We start from the raw sequence: 21,876 nt of genomic DNA, 5'->3' as shown, positions 1-21,876 counted from the left end.
TGTTGTAAGAAAACACAGACTTAAGGAGTAATTAAGAGACTGGTTGCTGCAGCCGAGGATTATGGATCCAACAATTTCAAGCTAAGTAGACAAGGAAAATGGTTTTGGAAGAAGAAAGTGAAGTTGCATGCTGACAGATCGAAAAAGTCATGATTTACCAAATTTTATTCAGTTCATGGTTCCCTAGATGTTCACAATGTAAGAAGTAAGAAACTTAGAACAGGAGAAGGTCTGTGGTACCTCCTATATCCAAAATATATCTCATATTCAAATGACTGTTTTGGAAAAATTATCAATTTAAATTATCAATTAATTTAAATAATATTATAAAAATGATAAAATTGTTTAAATGAAAGCTAAACATGAAAGGAAAAATTCAACCAAAAAGTGTATCGCTTTTACAAAAATAACCGAGGTTGTTCGAATTATATAATCGGGAAATGACAAAAACATTCCGGATATGATAAAAACATTCCGGATTATATAATCTGAACAAAACCAGAATGCCTATTTGGACGGTTTTTTTTAGAGTTTTCATCGAATGTGACATAGAAAATAATTAATAAATGTATAAAAAAAATAAGTAAGCATATTAAAACAAACATAATTAAACAACAAAAAAAATTCTAGGATGGTGTTCGAAGAGGTGATTTTGAACTCGATCCAGCTGGCCTGCCAACTAATATATATCTATCAGAAAACCAACTAGATCGAGCTCATAAAAACCTTTTCGGATTCAAATATGCAACATAGCAAACCTCTTGGTATTTAAATATAGAGCAACCTCTTTGTATCTATATATTTTTGACAGCATGATGAGGATCTTCATCTTGCTGTTATATAAAGATCTATATATTTAAAACAACATGAGAAAGATCCTCAACACAATGATAAAAATTTTCATTTTTGACAGCATGCTGAAGATGGGGTGGTTTCCCCCGTTGTAGTAAACTGCAACTAGCTTGTTGTTCGTATCAAAGACATAGTTTTCATGATTTTTTTTTTGTGTGGTTTCTGCTTATGAACATAAAGGCACCTATTTATTAAGGTCCCTAAGCGTCCTGGACCACAGAAACTGTCGGTGCAATGTGGACCACAGAAACTGGATTATATTTATATAATCCGAAATGTCCCTCACCCCAGGTAAGGTGCACAGTTTCTTTCAATTTTGCCCAGTATCGTATTACATAATCCTGAAACCATTGGAGGTGTTTGAATTATATAATCCAAACTGTGTTAGTTTATTTTGGCCGGTGGTCTGCACCACAAGAAACATGTTTTCAAAGGTTTTTACCAGCAATAATGGTTGGTAAAACTCCTTTGAACATGTTTTTTTGACTAAGCATTAAGCGTAGATATAACCGATGCTTAAAGAAATCCTATAAATAGCCTCCAAAACCTTCACATTTCTCACACTATTTCTCAAATCTCTCCTCCTCTCCCCATCTGCTTTCTATGCACAATGTGTTTCCATTGTTGACATTTCATAAAAAGAGGTTACTTTGGAAACTCATGGATTATATGAACGGTCAACGGGGAAGGCACGCGTTGTAAAGAAGCACGGTCTGTCTGGGTGCAAGGTTAGTTTGTTTGGGTGAAAGGTTGACCATCAAAGTCTCTTTCTAGTGTTTTTTTCTTCCCAAATTTAGTTTTACCATATTGTAAATATATTAATAATTATATGGGTTTTGTTAACGAGTTCCCCATGGTAGTCTTTAAGCATTCATAATGAAGAAATTATTCTTTAAATAAAAGTGTGAATACTACAATTTCCAATGCAATAAATGCATAAACTTTCAGAAAATCTTACCACTTTGGATGCTTAAAAGTGTCAGGGGCACTCGTTAACATTTCTCTAATTACATTAATAAAATGAGATTTTGTGTATTATTTTTGTTTGTATATTTGTGTTTTTATTTGCATTTATTTTATGAATTTAGCATCTATTTAACATAAAATACAACAAAGTGTGTGAAATTCTGGTAAAAGAGATTTCCAGATTATATAATGCGGAAATTTCTAGAAAATTAAGTATCCAGATTATATTATCCGAATGACTTTTTTGTAAATTTATAAAGCGCGCGAGAACTTAAGAGGGTGGAAAAAGCAATAGTCAAAAAGAAAGAAAAGCATAAGATCTTGTAAAAAAAATATAGCTACAAACCCGCAAGGAAACAGGAACTACAAAATAATAGAGAGAGAAACCCGCAATGATTCTCTCAAAAAATAAATAAACCCGCAATGATTAGTTGGATATACGAGTCACTCTCAAAGTCGGTGTCTTACAAACCTATTTGCCTATTTATATCAAAAGTCTGAAAACCCTAATCATATACATTCCTTATTCGAGTTTCTCTCTTACTCTCTCCCATAACAAACCCTCTTTCTCTCCTCCTTGTTAATCTCTCCGCCATGTCTTCTCAGCAACGCCGTGTTGATCAGAAAATCTGGCAGTGCTGTGCAGGCAGTTCCGTTAAAATTCCAAAACTATATTCTCATGTTTACTACTTCCCATTAGGGCACTTAGAACACATATGTCCATCCCCAAACCCTAACACACTGTCCCATCTTGACCGTTCCCGTCCATTCATTCTCTGCACAGTCTCCGCGGTTGATCTACTCGCTGACCTTTGTACCGATGAAGTCTTCGTCAAACTACTCCTCACTCCTGTCACTAACAAAGGTGTTCACGAACCTCACTCTCTTGAGGTTCGTGAAGACAAAGATGATGACAAAAAGGTTGTTTCCTATTCCAAGACTCTCACCCCATCTGATGCTAACAATGGCGGTGCATTCTCTGTGCCAGTGGAATGCGCGAAATTAATCTTCCCGCCACTTGACCTCAATACTGAAAAGCCGTTTCAAGAACTCTCCATCAGTGACATTCACGGCAAAGTTTGGAAGTTTCGCCATGTTTACCGTGGGACTCCCTTGCGACATCTGCTTACCACTGATTGGAGTGAGTTCGTTGACAAGAAGAGACTAGTTGGCGGTGATTCCTTAATTTTCATGAAAGACTCAGATGGAAATATCTCAGTCGGGGTTCGCCGACAGACTAAGTTTGGTGGTGCTGCTAAGATAACAGAAAAATCGTTTACGGAGGCAGTGGAATTGGCGGATAAGAACTTGGCTTTTGAAGTTGTGTATTATCCAACGGCTAAAGGTTGGTGTAATTTTGTTGTTGATGCCAAAGTTGTGGAGGATGCAATGAATATTAGTTGGAGTCTTGGAGTGAGAATTGAACTTTCTTCGAAGAATTACGATTCTTCAAAGAGATGCTCAAAATTTGAGGGAACAATATCTGCTCTATCTGCTCCTAATTGTCCATGGCGGATGCTTGAGGTATAATGTTAAATATAGTATTTTTTTTTGTTTCATAAATGTTAATAGTTAGAAGTTCATACAAGATTCTTGCATACAGCAGATATCAAGTTACATTTTATTTCTTACTGTGAAAACAAATTAAGTTACTGTTTAATTAACTTTCTTTTTTAGGGCTGTTATTATTCTTAATCATCATTATTGTGCAATTAAATTAGCTTCAATGACTTTAGAAACATTATACTTATGATGCAGTTATTTAAGAAGGTGAAATAGGTCCGATAAGTTGTCTCAGTTTGTACAGTATACTTTATATAAGCAGATTGATTTTAAAGTTTAGAATAAGTTGTTTATATGACAATGATTTTTATATGTGCCTATCAACTTGCTCCAATAGTGATATTTCCTAAGAAATGGTTAAGAAACTTTTAAGCAATTCCTGTTGTAAAAATATTATGTAGGATCTTGATTCAAAAGAAACCTTTGACTTGTAGATGCATACTATACCTTGTCAGATATTTTAAATGATTGATACTGGATACTCATCGTTTTTCATCTCAATATCATCATAGGTTAAATGGGATGAACCTAAAGTCTCGCAGGTTCCAGAGCGAGTCAGTCCTTGGGAGGTTGAAACTATTTCCGACATATTTGCACTGCATCCACAATTCCACCCGACAAAAAAGCTTAAAAAATCTGATCCAGATTCTGCTGCATTCAGTGATAAAAAGGGAGACTCCTTCATCCCAAATATAGAGGCTTTTTTGAAGATGGTCCCAAATATAGAGTTTAAACATTTCGTGATGACATCCTCTAATCAAACATTGTTGAACAATGATGCTTTTCTTGATAGCATGCAGGGCGCCAGGCACGGACTTTTTTCCACATCAACTTCTTCCAACTTTGGGAATGATAAAAGCAATGGTTTCCTTGGGAATAATTCTATGGCAGTGTCGAGTAATGTGTCAAGTGAGCCAAACACTGCAGCTCCTATATCTTTGGACTTGTCACCTCATAGCCATGATATTTCCAACTCTCGTGGGACAAAGTTTGCCGGTACTGACAGCAGCACCGAGAAAGTAAGTCCTGGTTCATTTATGCTATTTGGTAAAATCATAAAACCTGTTAGAAGCGATTTTCAAGAATTCGATATCAAGGGAAATGATGATTGTGAAGGCTCCAATGAAATTGAAGGCATCAAACTTGCACAAAAATAGCTTAATAGATTCTGTGAAAGTAGTTATGCCAATGACTAGTTTTACCTGTATGCTATTTGAATTGAGTTTTTACTATAAAAATGATGTATAGAATTATTAATTGTTACTGACGAATTCCCTCTTTAGAAAATGGCTCGGTTTATCTGTCTCTTACTCCAATCAAGTTATTTTCAAATGGTTCTTTTCCTGTATGTGTTGTGTACTAAAAACCCAAGGATGCCAACATTGGCACACACATATATAACACAAGATTAGCTCAATATAAGAGAGTATATCAGAAAAAGTGGTGACAGTAAACTCTCCTCTTGTTACTGAATCTGTTTTATCAATGCCTATAATCTCTACCTTTCTATAGTAATTCATTTACTGCAAATTTTGTGAGAGCAAAAACGATTGCAGCAGGCTAGTAGAAAGTAAAATAATCACTTCAACATTAATATATTTTTTGATAATATAGGTGTCTAGCCTAGTTATCAAACCAGGATTAATATGAACCAAACAGGTAGACCAATGTTAGGCTCCATGTTCAGGAAATATAGAAGATAATTTAAGATTACCCTTTAGAATTCATAAATTTTCGGTTTTTCCATATCATATGTGCTAATTTAGTTTTGTATTCTGTTTTTTGGTTTTTTTCCGAATGTGAGGCAGTGTCATTATTATCATTGATTGTATCGAAACTTCAACAAGACTCGTGAGTGAGTGCGTCTTCTGTTAATAATTGTACGGACTAAGCTTACCAATAGAAGACACATTCATGACCAAACTAATTAACTAACAAAACAAACATTAATTGGGGATGATTTTGTAATTGTGATACATTTATGGACTCAAATTACTGTTTACTCATTTTGTTTTTATATGTCTCAAAAGATAAATAATACCAAATAAAACTGATCAGAGTTTTGTCATGAGGGGTCTATATACAAAACATCATCGTAACATAGTTCGTTAAAAAAATTTATGGTAGCACAAATTTTCCATAGCAGCTTTGGAGGATCCGTTCTTGTAATGCATTCTTGCCTTCTAATATGCTTGCTACCAACCAAATGACACTAAATGTGTGTTTGTGTGTGTGTAAACAAAGCTATCAATGTTCACACGCAACACAAAATTGAATATGAAACTTCGGATATGACATTCTCCTCCTATATTGAGTATTGATCAAAATAAAATGACGTCTTAAAACTAATTCATAGAGGGCTTTATTGTGAAGCTTATTGTATTGGTAGGGAACTTAAAAGCATTGACAAGCTCATGTACAAAATCAACAAGACCTACATTCAAAAAATATATTTGTGCAAATTAGAGAATCATACAGTTCATATATAAACAGATTTTATTTTCAGTGAAATAACTAACATGAGAAAGTTAAGAATAAATCCTTGTTGTGTGTTTTTATATTCAAGTGCACGGATTAAAACACAGGTTGCAGAAATGAATAACAGTTGTTATGTAACACATATTCAACATCCTATTGAACACATACGCATGCACCCTAATCATAAACAAGTCTAGAGACGCATCTTTATCTATTATTTTGTTGCCTTTCAAGATGAAATGACACATATAAGATCACATGATTTGCAGGAGGTTTACAGTAAATAATTATGCATTTTTACTTACAATTGTCAGAGTGTAGAAGATTATAATGATAATTAGCATACAATGGTATACATATATATCAGGGCAGGGAAGTGTCTACCTGATAAATGTATTCATCCACGGAACAATGGTGCATTGGCACCATATTGTCGACCACCTTATCATACTTTCTGACTTTCTACTTAAATAAGCTGAACATGAGTTACTTTTGACCAGTCCTCGCCTATATCATTCTGGCATCGTTTCTCTATCTGAGGGCAGCAGCTAATAAACAATCTTTTTAGACTACTAAGACATTGGATGCTCACCGGAAGACAGCTAAAATAATGTACACAAGAATAATTAATTTGTGAAGGAACATGGTTGTCAAACTCTAGAGTGAACACGCAAGTTGTAAGTGTTTATGATTTTAGGTATCAAAATTGAGTTAACTTGCTCACAAAGTCATATGAGTAAACTCGTATGATTTTCAGGAAAGCTGGCATGGAATTTTGAATTTGAGGATGACTGAAATGAGTCTACAACATGAAGGTTAGTTTTCCATATACCTGTCCAAAATACCAGCGGTTCAGTGTTTCCTGAAAAACTCAAACCGTGGCAGTTGAATGATATGGTTTCATTGAGCTTCCAGAAAAGATCGGTGGGGTGAGGCGTGGTTTGGTACTAATGTCAAAAGATCGGTGGGGAATGGGAAAAACATTTTTTTTGGTCGGATGTGTGGGTGGATGGGGTGTCCTTTAAGGAGAGGTTTAGCAGGCTGTTCGAGTTGTCGGTGGATAAATGGGTGTCGGTGTTTGACTTGTTTCAATTAGGGTGGGGTGTGAATGGAGAAGCGTGGAAGTGGAGGCGAAGGTTGTTTGCATGGGAAGAGGAGCAGATGGAGGAATTATGTCTATTGCTTCAAAATGTGATTTTGCAGGCTGACAAAGAGGACAGATGGATATGGAAATTGGAGAAGACTAGTGCTTACACTGTTCGTAGTGCTTATTCTTGTCAGTCTGCTCAGCTTCCTGCTGTCGATCCGGTGGAGCTGAAATTGCTATGGCAAAAGATGGTTCCTTTGAAGGTAGTGGTTTTTGTTTGGCATCTGTTTCGTAATAGATTGCAACCAAAGATAACTTGTTGCGGCGTGGTATTCTCCATACAAATTCTTGTCAATGTATTACTGGTTGTGATTCTATGGAAACTGTTAACCATTTATTTCTTCATTGTTCTTTGTTTGGGACGATTTGGAACTGTATTCTCTGTTGGATTGGTCTTTCCACCGCTGTCCCGCTAAATGTATCAAATCATTTTACTCAGTTCTGTTTTGGTGGTGGTGGATCTCAACTGCAACACACAATTTTAAACGTCATTTGGTTTGCTACTGTGTGGGAAATATGGAAAGAAAGAAATAACATAATTTCCAATGATAAAGAAAGCTCGATTATGCGGATTGTGGACAAAATAAAGTCACTTTCTTATTCGTGGTTGAAAAAGAAATTTCAGATCTCTCTCAATTACCATGGTTGGTTGCTTAGTCCCCTCACAAATGTCGGGCTACAGATAATGTTATTTCTTTTTGCTGTTTTTTCTTTTCCTATTTTGTAAATATTGTACAGATTCTTTTGTTTTTTCTTGACACACCTTGTGCTAGGAAGGACTTTTTGTGTTGATAATATATTCCCACTTTTCCAACTAGAGTACAATATGCATTTCCATAAAAACAGTTCACAAAAATTTCATAGCAAACACGGAAAATCAAAATTCAAGATCCTCATTAACATACACCAGATGAATAACCCAAAGAGTAGTTAACAAGATTCAAAGGTGACCAATACATTAATCCAAACAACCACCCTTACAATCAATCACCTTTGTCCCTATTGAAAAAACTCAAGTTACCTAAAAAAACTACAACTTGTGGCTTGAAAATCACAAGTGTACGATTAGATTCACAGTGCAAAGGTTCATTTACCCAAAAGAAACTCCATAGATACTTAGGATTCAATTATAATTCTGCAGTTGAAAACCAAAAAACTATATCATTTAACCTTCAAACACACAATAAAAAATACTATGATGAGTCTTTCCCATGGTAAATAACTTCAGCTTGTCCTGACGCTCTCCTGAACCTGATCAGTTCTGTCATCAACTCGGGTTTGACATTTTCAGCAGGCTTCACAGTCATCTTTTGAAGAACAGGAGAATATTGAAGTAGAAATCTAATGAAATCTAATTCAGATTTGGTACCAGAGATGTCTTTTATCACCACATATTTCACACTGAGGGACATGGTTGGCCCTGAAAAGATATCTTCCATACAATTGGAGACAGGTGTTACAAGGTCAGTCTGCTCCTCAAGACGTGCCTACATGAAATTGTTACAAATTCATAGATTAGATGAGGAGAGGAATGGTCATATGCATCTTAAAAGTCTGAAGTTAAAAGTGCTTTGATTAAAATATGAAAATGAGGTACACAAGTCTAATTTATAGGACTCTAATTATGTAACTAATTCCATATAAATTGAAACTATTCATAACTTCTGTTAGGAATCGTAACTCACATATACAATGTTCAGAAACAAATTTCCAAGACTAGACACTACACAAATGCCTAAAGCAAAAAATGTTGGCAAATTCTAAAGCTTAGTAACTTCACATAAAAACCAAAGAAGGATAAATCAGAAAGAAAAGCAAAGTCAAGCCAAAGTAAATGAGTACTCACAATCATTCTTAATCTTTGAAGATTAGGTGAGCTTTTGAGCAAACAAGGAACAACCGAAATTTCCCTCAAGTCATTGAAATTTATTTCCAAAAGAAGAGAACTAAGATCAATAATAGGTGTCGGAAGCTCTACTGGAACAATACCTGCAGCCAAATACTAAAGCAAAACAGAAGAATTGCTTTAATAAGAATATGTTTTAATACTAGCATTAGGTGAGTCACTACTACACTCAAAATCAACATTCATAGGCTTGAGAATTATACCTTCAAACAATGCTCAACAATCAGTAGACTCTTTATGTGAGGTAGATGATCAAAAAAATTGAACAAATTACTATGATTGCTTTCGGAGTTCAAATACGAACTTAATTCAAGGTATACCACAGCTAATTGCAAAGTGTTGTCAAAGCTGATGCCCTCAAATTTACCATTGATGCGAAAAAACTTGAGATTTGGTGCGTGAATATTAAACTGAGTGAAACCCTTAACTGATGTCAATATTAATTTTTCAAGCTGAGGGCAGCCGGATATCAAGTTTTCAAAGGCATCTTGAGTCATTAAAGCATCATGTAGAACAAGACTTTCCAAGCTACTGAAGCCTTTAAACATCGTTGGGGGTTTCAGCAAACAATGACTTAATTTTAAATGATGTAAACTTTGATAAGAAAATAAGCACCAAGGTATCTTATAGAGTTCCCCTGCCCAAATGTCCAACACAAGCTCTTTAACAGATCTTCCAGTTAGATGAAGAATCCACCGATCAACATCAGCCATAGAGTTCACACCAAGGAGATCACATTCAGAGTCAGTGACTTCAAACTTGTTGATTGGCCCTGAATGAAGTAAAAGTACATGATCAATGATTCTCAAAAACTTGCCCTCGATAACTGAAAAGTCTTCGGAAGCTACAGTAGATACACATTGTCTATCAAACACAAGATCTGGTTGGGTAGACCATTTCTTCTTCCATTTGCTCGATAAAACACTTGTTCTCCCTGCTTCCTTGATTGTCAAATATGAGAGAATATGATGTTGTAGATGATCGGGTAAGCAACTAATCCTATCCGACTCCACGTCCGTCATTTTTAGCTTAAATAAAATTTAAAAAAAACACAGTAGATTACTTACTCTTACAAATTCAAAATTATTAATGTTTGATTACCATACAAGAACATGAGCATATTATACCTTTTTGTTATAACTGTTGGGTCATGATGAGGAGTCTCCCTGAATTGGATCATCACGTTGGACTAACATCAACCACTCTTGAGTCGAACACTACATCTTCACTTAAAACCTAAAAGCATCGACTTTATGTGTCCTCTCACTTTCGAATTTAAAACTATTAATGTTGTGAATATACAAGAATGGTTTAACATTTTGTCATAATTTTGCATAAGCACAGTATATCATTTTGGTATAACTGTTGGGCCACGAGCGGAAGCCTCAAATTACTTCGCCTCTCAAAATTGTTAAAGCCACCGCCACGGACAGAAAAGCTAAAAGCACTCCAAATTACAAATCTAATTCACCTAATGTATTGCTACTAAAAAAAACAGAGCATATATACCCCTTGCAATGGGTTTACTCCAATCCTAAAATAAAACCCTAAATTTCCTAAAATCTAATCATGAATTGAAATTGGTTCAAAAGGTTTGTTTTCTTTCTCTAATCAAGTGTAGGTAATCCCTATTTTAATTTTGATTTTGATTTTGGTTTTGGTTTGTTCTCATTGCCATAACCATTACAAAAGATGAAAGAAAAAAAAAAGGAAGAAACAAACAAACCTTAGGATGACAGGTTATGAGGTGACGGCGCAGCAAAGGTGGTCATTGGCAACGGATGCGACGAATACTAGTGGTGGTGGGTGGTGGCTTCCTTTGAAGTGGCAAGGGAGAAAGAGCGGCAATTGTATTGTGTGTTTGTGTTGGATGGATTGTTTCTTGGCGTCTTTTCTCAGTGCATATTTGAATTTTCGTTCATGAAGTTATTGTAATGTAATGTTATTAAGACCATTTTTCAAATGATTAACATTTGCAATGACAAAATGAAATGATTAGTAAAACGAATATTCAAATGGTCTATGTATTTAAGCCTTGTTTCTTTTTTATTTTAGTAAATTACACTCATGTTTGAATTAAACTCACTTTAAAATATACATTTTCCGTACTTCAAAAGTAAAATTTATAATCTCCTCATTTCTAAGATGCTTGAATTATTGTAAAAAAAAAAAATATGCTTAAATTACAACATCATCCTTTAATAATTAAATATGCACTACATTTTAATCTTTTTTAACATAAATAAATATTTTTATGATATATTTTAATTTTGAACCATCATTTAAGAAAAATTAATTAATTTCTTTATAATTTAAATGTCAATGATAATTAAATTTAAATATTTTGCTATTGATTTTATAATTTAGATTATAAAATTAACTTTTAAATAACCATGTTTTATTGTCTTTAGTAATTTTTCACGTATTTTAATTTTATTTTGGGTTGTTTCATATTTTATAATAGGGTTTAAAACTACATGTTAATGAAATTGTGAATAAAAATAGTAAAAAATATGTATTCAATTTTTTTTTATATTAAAATAGACTCACAGTACTATTTTTTTCGAAGTGTGTTGGATTATTATTTTCATGCAGATTATTAAAAAAAATATATATATTGAAGGAGTAGTGTAGATTTTAACATAAGAAGGGATGAAAATGTAATTCAAGCTTCTCTTATGGGAGGGGAGTGAAAAGTTTTCTGATATGTTTTGAATAAGAGGGGATGGAAGTGTATATTTTAACATAAGAGGAGATGAAAATGTAATTCAAGCATCTTTGATAGGAGGGGAGTGTAATTTACTCTTTTTATTTAAACCCGATTTTTTGTTTTTTTTTTTTTTCATTTTAATAAGCAATGCCATATGGCACTACATAATTGAGCAAATGGCAAGTTCTATTACTTCCCCAATGGCACTAAAGTGCTACTCTTATTATTTCCGTGAGCTTAACTTAGTAGGTAGGAATAATGCATATTATATGTAGGGGTAGGGGTTCGTACCCCGGACGCTCCACAATTAAATTGTGTGAGCTCTAACCACTAGGTTATTTGAGAAATAAAAAAAAAAAGTGTTACCCTTATGGTAGTAGGCAAAGGGTTTCCCTTGAATACTAGACACTAATATGTTACTCCCTCCCTCTCGAAAAAGATATTACTTTCTATCTTCTGGTCACTATTATAAACAAAAATTGATATTTTATATTCATTCAATAAATGATGTATGTGGTCTTTAATATAGACAACATACATTATTTATTGAATGAACGTAAAATGTTAAATTTTATTTAAAATAATGATCAGAAGTTGTATTTTTTTACATGCTTATCAAAGAAATGTAGAGTGGTGATGATTTTAATGGTAAAATAAGTTTAGTTTATTATAACACTCTTATTAATTATAGAAAGTTGACTAGTTGATGATTGAAATGCAATAAATAAGGATATGTTAGTGAAAAAGAATAATAAATTATGCATTAGTATTATAAAAATGACAAATAATTTTATACAAATAAGAATAGGAAAGAGGACACCTATTATGAAACAGAGAGAATAATTATTGCAAGAGTAAATGATTAATCACCCCAAAAATTGTAGAGAATTGTTGTTCCCACATTTGATAAGGCTGAGAAACACTAGTAAAATACGATTTTACCCCCTCGGCAGTTAACTGCCGAGAAATTAAAAATCCGACTGCAGTTAACTACCGAGGAAAATCTCGGTAGTTAACTGCTGAGGAAACTTCAAACCTTAATTATTATTTTTTACAAAAATCTTATATTGTCATTATTAATATTTATTGATTCTAATACTATTTAATTCATTGTGATTTTATAAGGAAACATAATCGACATTCTTTTAATATTTTGGATTACATTAAAGAATTAAACAAGAAAGTTATGATTTTATTTTTCTTTTTTAAAAAGAAGCAACAATAAAAGCACTTTAATTATGTAATGAAATCAAAATTTCACTCAAAGAAATAATACTCGATTTTATCAATCAAGGCTGTATATCTTTGCTGATTTAAATCATTAATTAAAAAACAATTAAATCACATACAAATAAAAACATGAACCATATTTGACTATATTAAAATTTATTTTAATATTATTTACTAGGAAAATGTTCTTTACCACGAATAGTGTTACAACGAAAAACAAGAAAAACACTAGCCTTGCCGTTTTTTCCGCCAAAAACGTCTTAGATTTTTTTTTTAATATTAAAATGATGTTTATTGTAGTTATATTGTGAATGTTTCGTGAATTTCTTTTCGATCAATGATGTTTATTCTACTTACTAAAGTCATAATTGATTTTTTTTTTTTTACAATATTCAGAATTAATTCAGCAATTGAATGACATCAATCAGAATTAATTCACTTGATTTCATTCATGTCAATGTGCATATATAGAGGAAATAAATGGATTAATAAGAGAAGTTAAAGCCAAGTTATTCTACAAGAATTTTTACGAAAAAGAATGAAAAAAATTTGATAAATCTTGAAGGATCATACATATAAGCTGGAAAACAATATCTCATGAAATAATTTGTAAAAAAAAAAAAAAACATTAAAAGAGTGTTGATTATGTTTCCTCATAAAATCACAATGAATTAAATAGTATTAAAATCAATAAATATTAATAATGATAATATAAGATTTTTGTAAAAAAAAAAAAAATTAAGGTTTGAAGTTTCCTCGGCAATTAACTACCGATGTTTTCCTCGGCAGTTAACTGCAGTCGAATTTTTAATTCCTCGACAATTAACTGCCGAGGGGATAAAATCGTATTTTACTAGTGATTCTCAGCCTTATCAAAAGTGGGAACAACAATCCTCAAAATTGTAACCGTAAGATCATACAAATACTCGCTTAAGATTTCGAAACATAAAACAACGTTTGAATTTTGTTAAACATGGATCAATTTACCCCCTTGGTTAGTTTTCTCCTTCGGTCAAAATGATGTTGTAGTTATTGTCTACGTGGCACAGCCATGCACGCAGAAAGAATATGGCACGTCATAGGGTAGATTCATAAATTCATTGCAAAGATTTCTGATAAAAACCCATAAATTAAAACCTGAATTTGGGAGGAAATCTAGGTTTTAATGATTTTTCCCCAAGTATCTTCAACCCAATATGCAAAAACTACAATCCCTAAATTGAACCTTATCTCTTATTATAAATGTAACACTCAACTATCAAATGATTATGTTTTTGAGAATTGAGAGGTTTCATAAGAATGGAGGGAGTATATGAAGAAGACAAACTTATATGTTTAGGAGTTCTTTTGAATATGAAAAAGATGCATGAATGAGTTATATAAGTGTTTAGAATTTGATAGGAGAAAAAAAATTCGCAACATAAACTTTGTCTATTTTTCAAGATTTTCAGTTGAAAAAATACATCATGTATTGATACAATGGAGGCTTGAATCGATCCATGTTTTGTTTTGGTGCTTAAAGCTTTCAGAATATTATATCTTGAAATGATTCATACAGGTTCTGTATTGGTTCAAAAAAGTAGATTTAGTCCCTCTTTTAAGGATGTTTAGTTTTAGGTTAAAATATGCCTTTAGTCCTTGCACTTTTATCAGATTTTGGCATTGGTCCCTACACTTTTTTTTGTTTGGAATTGGTCCCTGCACTTTGTAAAAATATTGGTATTGGTCCCTCTATTAACTTTCTATTAAAAAAAAAAACACAAAACTATTAGTATTGGTCCCTACACTTTGTAAAAATATTGGTATTGGTCCCTGCACTTTGTAAAAATATTGATATTGGTGCCACGTGGCGTGAAATGATTGGGCCACGTGGCACTCCGTTGGTTTTGTGTTTTTTTTAACAGAAAGTTAACAGAGGGACCAATACCAATATTTATACAAAGTGCAGGGACCAATGCCAAACAAAAAAAAGTGCAGGGACCAATGCAAAAATCTGATGAAAGTGCAGGAACCAATAACACATTTAAACCTTAGTTTTATTCAAAATCTCCATTCACTATGTTTCGATCTAAACGAAGTGTGCATCGATCCAAGTATGCTTATGTAAAATCTTTTTAAATCTTAAATTTATGCATCAATCCAAACAAAGTTATGAATCTATCCATTGGTTAAAATTTTAATAAAAATTTGAAATTTCTTTAGCTTTCAATTTCATTTTCATTGAGAAAGGGATGAAGAGATAACAAAAGAGTATGTTGTATTGCTTCTCAAGTGTGTCCTTTACATCGAGATATAAGTCATATTTATAGGACACACATGTGGTAAGTTACAAGTACACCCTGGAATTCAAGGTTTAAATTTGCAGAAGTTGTCTTATGCTCAATCAGGTAGTTTAATTCGTCCTTTTTCTCTTGATGAAGTTAAACAGGCTGTGTGGGATTGTGAGAGCTTCAAAAGTCCCGGGCCGGGTGGTATTAATCTTGGTTTTATTAAAGACTTTTGGAATGAGTTGAAAGATGATTTTATGAAATTTCTTCTCGATTTTCATCGTAATGGGAAACTGACGAAGGGTGTCAGCTCCACTTTTATTGCTCTAATTCCGAAGGTGGCTAGTCCACAGAAGCTTGGTGATTTCCGACCTATTTCTCTTGTTGGTTGTATGTATAAAGTGTTGGCAAAGGTTCTTGCAAATCGACTACGTTCTATTTTGAGTTATGTGGTGTCTGATAATTGTCGCGTCATTTTTTGGAGATCAAGGCTGTTTGATTAGCTTTTGACTCACTAATTATTTCACGACTGAACATTTAATTTTATTATGAAAAGGGGAAAAAAAAGTTCAAACTACCCCTATTTGAAAAGATTTAGGGTTCGGGGGTTAGTTACATAAAGGGAAGGTATTAGCACCCTCTATGTCCGTAGTACTCTACGGGAACCTCTTGATTTTATTTAATTAATGTGCTATAACTTGCTTGCTTATTTTTGAAAAGAAGGAATTAAAGTGGAAAAATAAAGACCTAATTATCTACATTTTTTATTGATTTGGAAGGACATGGTCCTCTGCCTACGTACCCGTGAGGGATCAAAACCTCGTAGTTCGGGGTAAAAAACGACGTTTGATTGGTTTTGTGTTTTTTATTAGTTTTTTGAAAAAAGGTTTAAAAAATAAAAGCCAAGTGGCAAATAAGAATTTGTTCGTGTTTTTTATTAAAAAAAGATAACTCGAAGTATGATTAAATTGATTGATATTTGATTAAGAAAATAAAATGAAAAAAAAGGACGATCACTTGATTTAGGATCAAGGTTTATTATGGAAAAATGTTTTTTGTGATTTTTGGTTATTTGCATGTTTTTGTGATTTTTGAATAAATATATAAACTAACGGAGCATAAAGAATAAAAGCGCGGCTACCCTAAGTTAGAAATATAAAATCTATGACTATTACAAAAAAACCTATTTACATTCTAAGGTCTGCAATAAAAATTAAAATGCTAAAAATAAATAAACAAATACGAAAAGGAATAAGGAAAAATAAAAAAAATGGTCCAAACACAAGGTGGGGTGCAGTAGTAAACAGGGGCGTGCAGAAAGCAAAAAAAAAAAAAAAGAATTGGGCTTTAAGGAAACGAACCGGGTCGCGGGTCATGGGTCATGGGCGACCCGGTTTGGGGACATATAAGGGTTGTAAACCCTAATTCCTTCATTTCTTCTCCCTCCTTCTCTCTCTTCCGTCCCCTTCTCTCTCTAAACTCTCTGTTCTCTCTCTTCTTCTCCGGTTGGAGATGGGGGTGGCCGGGGGAATTCCGGCGCGGTGGCCGGCGAGCCATCGCGGCTGCGCCGCCGCGCCGGAGCTAAAAAAGCTCCCTTTTTTTATTTTTTTTCGCTCTTTCTCTTCTACTTCCCTCCCTCCGTTCACTTCTAACCCTAGATGTTCAAAAACATACACACAGAGACCTAGATCTAAAGGTAAAGAAAATACTACCTCTTTTTGTTTTTTTGCGAATCCGGTTTTGTTATGGTGCTGGCTTGCAATTCCCTTTTGTGCGTGCGTTACCGTCTGTGTGTGTGCCCGGTTCGTGGTGTGATTGTCGCTGTTGTGACGGTTTGGGGTTGCGCGCCTCTGTATGTGCGTGTGTGGGTTGTGTTGCGCGCGGCCGTGTTTCCGTTTCTGTGCGATGCCTTTTTCTCTGTTTCTCGTGTGCTCTGCTGCGTTCTGTTGTCCTCTGTTTTTTTTTGTGTCTTTTTCTTTGTTGTGCAGGTCTCTATTTATAGAGTGAGTTTGAGGCTAGGATTTGTTACTGATGAGCAAAAAATCAGTAGCTTGTGGAGGAGAAAAAGGGAAATGCGTCTGTTTTTTACTGGATTTGTTTCAGATGAGGCATGAACTGGATTTGGATTGGGATGGAAAAGGAACAGAACGTGTATAAGGATTGAGATGAGAGACTGTTTATCTGAATTTGGACTATTTTGTTGGACTTATCATTGGACAATTTTGGGACTTTAATTAAAAAGAAAAAATTAATAATAAAAGGATAATGTCTATATTTTTGGTTTTAAAAAGGATAAAAAGGAAAATTTAAAATGGGAATAAAAGAAATTTAATCTAAATTGGACTAAAATTAAAATTAGAGTTCTAAATTAAAAGATGGAAATAAATAATTAAAAACTGAGAGAAGAGGGCCCGATTCGGAACTTTATGAGGTATTTCAAAATACCTCCCTGCCGAATTTTTTACTGAAATGTGAGTCTGGTCCGAGTTCGGAGACGTGTGTCAGTGGGACCTTAGGTCAAAATTTGGGGTATGACAGATGCCCCTATTTAAGTTTCTTCGCTTAGAGATTCGAAGGTAAAATCTTTGACTCGACGAGCCGAAGAGACTTAAATACAAAAGTGCACCAATTTTGACCTAAGAGGTTTATGAATGCTCATGATTTAATTATGAATGCATGATGACAGTGACGGCTCGACTGGAATGAAAAGACACTAGGATACCCAAATTCTTCGAAGAAAGGGATCCGACTTTACTGGGGAATCTGGTTTCACTGGGGAAGATGGTTGTTCCTCATTGTCTCGACATCTCGAAACAAAGTGCAATGGTTCAGACTTCAATGTCCATTTGTGGACTTGGTTTTGAAAATGAAATAATAGAAGGATACAAGCTATTTGTTGGTTGAAATTGGCCACTTGTTACAGGCTGTTCGTTGGTTGGAACTGGTCGTTGAGCATAAAGATAAAAGATTGACATGAGTTGTTCGTTTGTTGGAACTAGTTGCTCGGAAGGTAAAAAACATTGGCATAGGCTATTCGTTTGTTGGAATCGGTCGCTGGGCATAAAGATAAAAGATTGACATGAGTTGTTCGTTTGTTGGAACTAGTTGCTCGGAGGGTAAAAAACATTGGCATAGGCTATTCGTTTGTTGGAATCGGTCGCTGGGCATAAAGATAAAAGATTGACATGAGTTGTTCGTTTGTTGGAACTGGTTGCTCGAAAGGGAAAAAAAACTGGCATAGGCTATTCGTTTGTTGGAATCGGTCGCTTGAAAAGTTTGGATTGGTGACATCTCTAGAACAGCTACGCTGGGGATGATACCTGGAGTTTGAAGTTGACATCGAGATTAACTAGCGTTGTGACTAGTACGGCTTTCCGCCGGGGATGACACTTCGAAACTAAAGTTGAAATTGGCATTGATTAGTGACATGACTTAGCACGGCTTTTCGCCGGGCATGACACCTTTGAAATATGGAAGATAAAATGGAAGATGTTTTACTCGTAGAAACTTGCGGCTTGACGCAATGGTAAACTAAGACTGGACCGAAGTGATATGGCCGAAACGATTGATGAGTTTATGTATGAATTAATGTCGTGTGCATGTTGTGTACGCACGAATACATGATTACTAGTAAATGCATGATTGTTATGAGCTTGTGGTTGTATGAGTGCATGGAAGCGTTGATGTGATGAATGCATGTGTGTATGTATGAACGTGACTTTGACGACCATGTCTTTTGTAGGTGATAGACAGAACTTGATGAGGCAGAATATGGTATGTAAGGTGGGAAATGGATTGGCACTTTTGTACTACACTCTTCGCAACCATTTTGTGAACAAATTTTGAAGAAGAGGCCGCTATTTGCAAGCTGGCACAGAGTGTCGCTCCATTGATATGCCTTGGCAGTCATGCCTCTTTTGGCAGAAGTCCTTAACCCTTACTTGGACTACCTTTTCGGGCTCTTAGTCCCCCGGGATGCTCATTTTTGTATTTGTTTATTCAGAGACTTCCCTTAGTGTTGAGCCACGCTTTTAGCAGGATCTAACCTCTCTTGGGTTGACATATGCCTTTCTTACTCCCGAGTGCCAAGTTGTATCTATTTGTTTATGCTTTTTATTATATAACTTTTTAGAAATCTATTTCAAGAGTATTATCATCAGTAAAAGAGGAAAAAATCGAGAAACAAAACAAGTAGGAGTCAAAAGAGAGGTAAAGGCTCAAAGTTTATTAATCGAATGACGCTATGCCAATGGCATGACTTCATGGAGTTCTTTACAAAGTTTGAAAAGAAATGGTAATTTAAAATGGAAAGGTACGTTGAACTTCATAACCCTATCGTTCTCTAACAACTTTGAAATCCGTTATCTTGTGGCTCGAATACTTTTGATATCAGGTATGCCCCAAGTGTATCTGTGTTCGACTGGATGCAGTTACTTTGTCTCTTTTTTTTTTTTTTTTTTAAATCCTTAATTTTTGCATAGACTGCCCTTTCGGGTTTTCACTCTATCAGGATAATGATCTCTGTTTATTGTCTCTAATTTTTGCCTGGACCGCCCTTTTCGGGTTTTCAGTCCACCGAGACGCTCATTTTTGCCTAAGTCGCCCTTTTCGGGTTTTCGACTTACCGAGCTGTTCTTTTAAAGTTTTTAGACAAAGTATTTCTTGACTGTATCCGTGTTCACAGGTCGTGGAAGTTCTTCACCGTCCATGGTTTGTAGAGTCATGGCACCACCTGAGAAGGCCTTTTTAACAACATACGGTCCTTCATAATTAGGAGCCCACTTGCCTCGGGAGTCTGGTTGGAAAGAGAAAATCTTTTTGAGCACGAGATCACCTTCTTTAAACTCACGGGGACGAACTTTCTTGTCAAAAGCCTGTTTCATCCTTTTTTGATATAACTGTCCGTGACATAGGGCTGCCATGCGCTTTTCTTCAATCAGATTCAACTGGTCGTATCTATTCTGAACCCATTCAGCTTCTGATAAGTCAACCTCCATTAGGACTCTCAATGATGGAATTTCGACTTCTACAGGAAGTACTGCCTCCATGCCATATACCAGGGAGAAGGGAGTTGCCCCTATTGATGTGCGTACAGAAGTACGATATCCATGTAATGCAAAGGGAAGCATTTCATGCCAATCTTTATAAGTCACCACCATCTTCTGGACAATCCTCTTTATATTCTTATTTGCAGCTTCGACAGCACCATTCATTTGGGGTCTGTAAGGTGAAGAGTTATGGTGCTCGATCTTGAAATCATCACACAATTCTTTCATCATCTTGTTGTTTAGATTTGTTCCGTTGTCGGTGATGATCCGGTTGGGGATGCCATAGCGACAAATGATATGATTCTTGATAAATTTGACCACTACTTGTTTGGTCACATTGGCATACGATGCGGCCTCAACCCACTTAGTGAAGTAGTCAATAGCCACTAGGATAAAACGGTGTCCATTTGAAGCTTTGGGCTCAATCCTTCCGATCATGTCAATGCCCCACATAGAGAAAGGCCACGGAGAGGAAAGCAAATTGAGTGTAGTTGGCGGCATATGAATCTTGTCGGCGTATATCTGACACTTGTGACACTTTCTGGTATGCTTGTAGCAATCTGATTCCATTGTCATCCAGTAGTAGCCTGCTCGCAATATCTTTTTAGCCATTGTGTGCCCATTAGGATGAATTCCGAAGGATCCTTCGTGTATTTCATGTATCAATAAATCAGCTTCATATTTGTCTACACATCTGAGCAAGACCGTGTCAAAGTTTCTTTTGTACAAGATATCCCCATTCAGGAAGAAATTACTAGATAATCTTCTGAGAGTCTTCTTATCTTTGTTGGATGCTCCAGGAGGATACTCTCGAGTTTGGAGAAACACTTTAATATCATGAAACCACGGTTTATCGTCGAAAACTACTTCAGCGGCAAACACATAAGCGGGTCTATCAAGGAATTTGACACTGATTAGTGGCACGTCATTGTGATGATTCACCTTGATCATTGAAGACAAAGTAGCCAAGGCATCCGCCATCTGATTCTCATCCCGAGGAATATGATGTAATTCCACTTTGTTGAAGAAGGTCAATAAACGTCTTGCATAGTCTCGATAAGGTATTAGTCCTGCATGAAGAGTTTCCCATTTTCCTTTGATCTGGTTGATTACAAGAGCTGAATCTCCATATATTTCGATGTTCTTGATTCTTAGATCAATGGCTTCTTCAATACCCATGATGCAGGCTTCATATTCAGCGATGTTGTTTGTGCAGTCAAACCGGAGTCTTGCTGTGAAAGGGATGTGAGTACCCTTAGGAGTAAGGAGTACTGCTCCTATGCCGTTGCCGTATACATTGACAGCCCCATCAAATATCAAACCCCACACTGAATCTGGATCAGGACCTTCTCCGAATAGTGGCTCGTCACAATCTTTCATCTTTAGATACATAATCTCTTCATCAGGAAAGTCAAACTTGATAGGTCGATAGTCTTCAAGTGGTTGGTGAGCCAAGTGATCAGCAAGAATACTGCCTTTAATTGCCTTCTGGGAACGGTACTCGATATCATATTCAGATAGTAGCATCTGCCACCGTGCAATCCTTCCTATCAAAGCGGGCTTCTCAAATATGTACTTGATTGGATCCATTTTAGATATCAGCCAAGTAGTGTGATTAATCATATAATGACGGAGGCGCTTGGCAGCCCAGGCTAGAGCACAACATGTCTTCTCGAGCATGGAGTAGCGAGATTCACATTCAGTAAACT

The 21,876-nt window shown here is 35.1% G+C and overlaps 2 protein-coding genes across 5 annotated transcripts; one reads left to right on the top strand and one right to left on the bottom strand.

Annotated features, from left to right (window-relative positions):
- The first annotated feature begins 2,412 nt into the window (after nucleotides 1–2,412).
- On the top strand, nucleotides 2,413–4,538 carry LOC11413246 (auxin response factor 17). Its single transcript, XM_003613735.1, has 2 exons — nucleotides 2,413–3,342; nucleotides 3,894–4,538. The coding sequence occupies exons 1-2, from the start codon at nucleotides 2,413–2,415 to the stop codon at nucleotides 4,536–4,538; spliced, it is 1,575 nt and encodes a 524-aa protein (XP_003613783.1).
- Nucleotides 4,539–7,881: 3,343 nt separating this feature from the next.
- LOC11420112 (F-box/FBD/LRR-repeat protein At1g13570) lies at nucleotides 7,882–10,840 on the bottom strand. 4 transcript variants are annotated; one of them, XM_039834051.1, is made up of 5 exons: nucleotides 10,639–10,840; nucleotides 10,040–10,148; nucleotides 9,116–9,940; nucleotides 8,853–9,008; nucleotides 7,882–8,493 (listed from the first exon to the last, which is right to left on the bottom strand). In XM_039834051.1, the coding sequence occupies exons 3-5, from the start codon at nucleotides 9,932–9,934 to the stop codon at nucleotides 8,200–8,202; spliced, it is 1,269 nt and encodes a 422-aa protein (XP_039689985.1). In that variant the 5' UTR covers nucleotides 9,935–9,940; nucleotides 10,040–10,148; nucleotides 10,639–10,840; the 3' UTR covers nucleotides 7,882–8,199. The 4 variants fall into 4 exon arrangements, with proteins under 4 accessions (XP_039689985.1, XP_003613781.1, XP_039689986.1 ...); XM_003613733.3 differs by having other exon boundaries at nucleotides 10,040–10,840; XM_039834052.1 differs by lacking the exon at nucleotides 10,040–10,148.
- Between the last annotated feature and the right edge of the window lie 11,036 nt (nucleotides 10,841–21,876).

This window comes from Medicago truncatula, chromosome 5 (genome assembly GCF_003473485.1).
Source record: "Medicago truncatula cultivar Jemalong A17 chromosome 5, MtrunA17r5.0-ANR, whole genome shotgun sequence".
NCBI lineage: Eukaryota > Viridiplantae > Streptophyta > Magnoliopsida > Fabales > Fabaceae > Medicago > Medicago truncatula.
The sequence above is the reverse complement of the archived record's forward strand: the minus strand, read 5'-3'. Positions and strand labels throughout refer to the sequence as shown.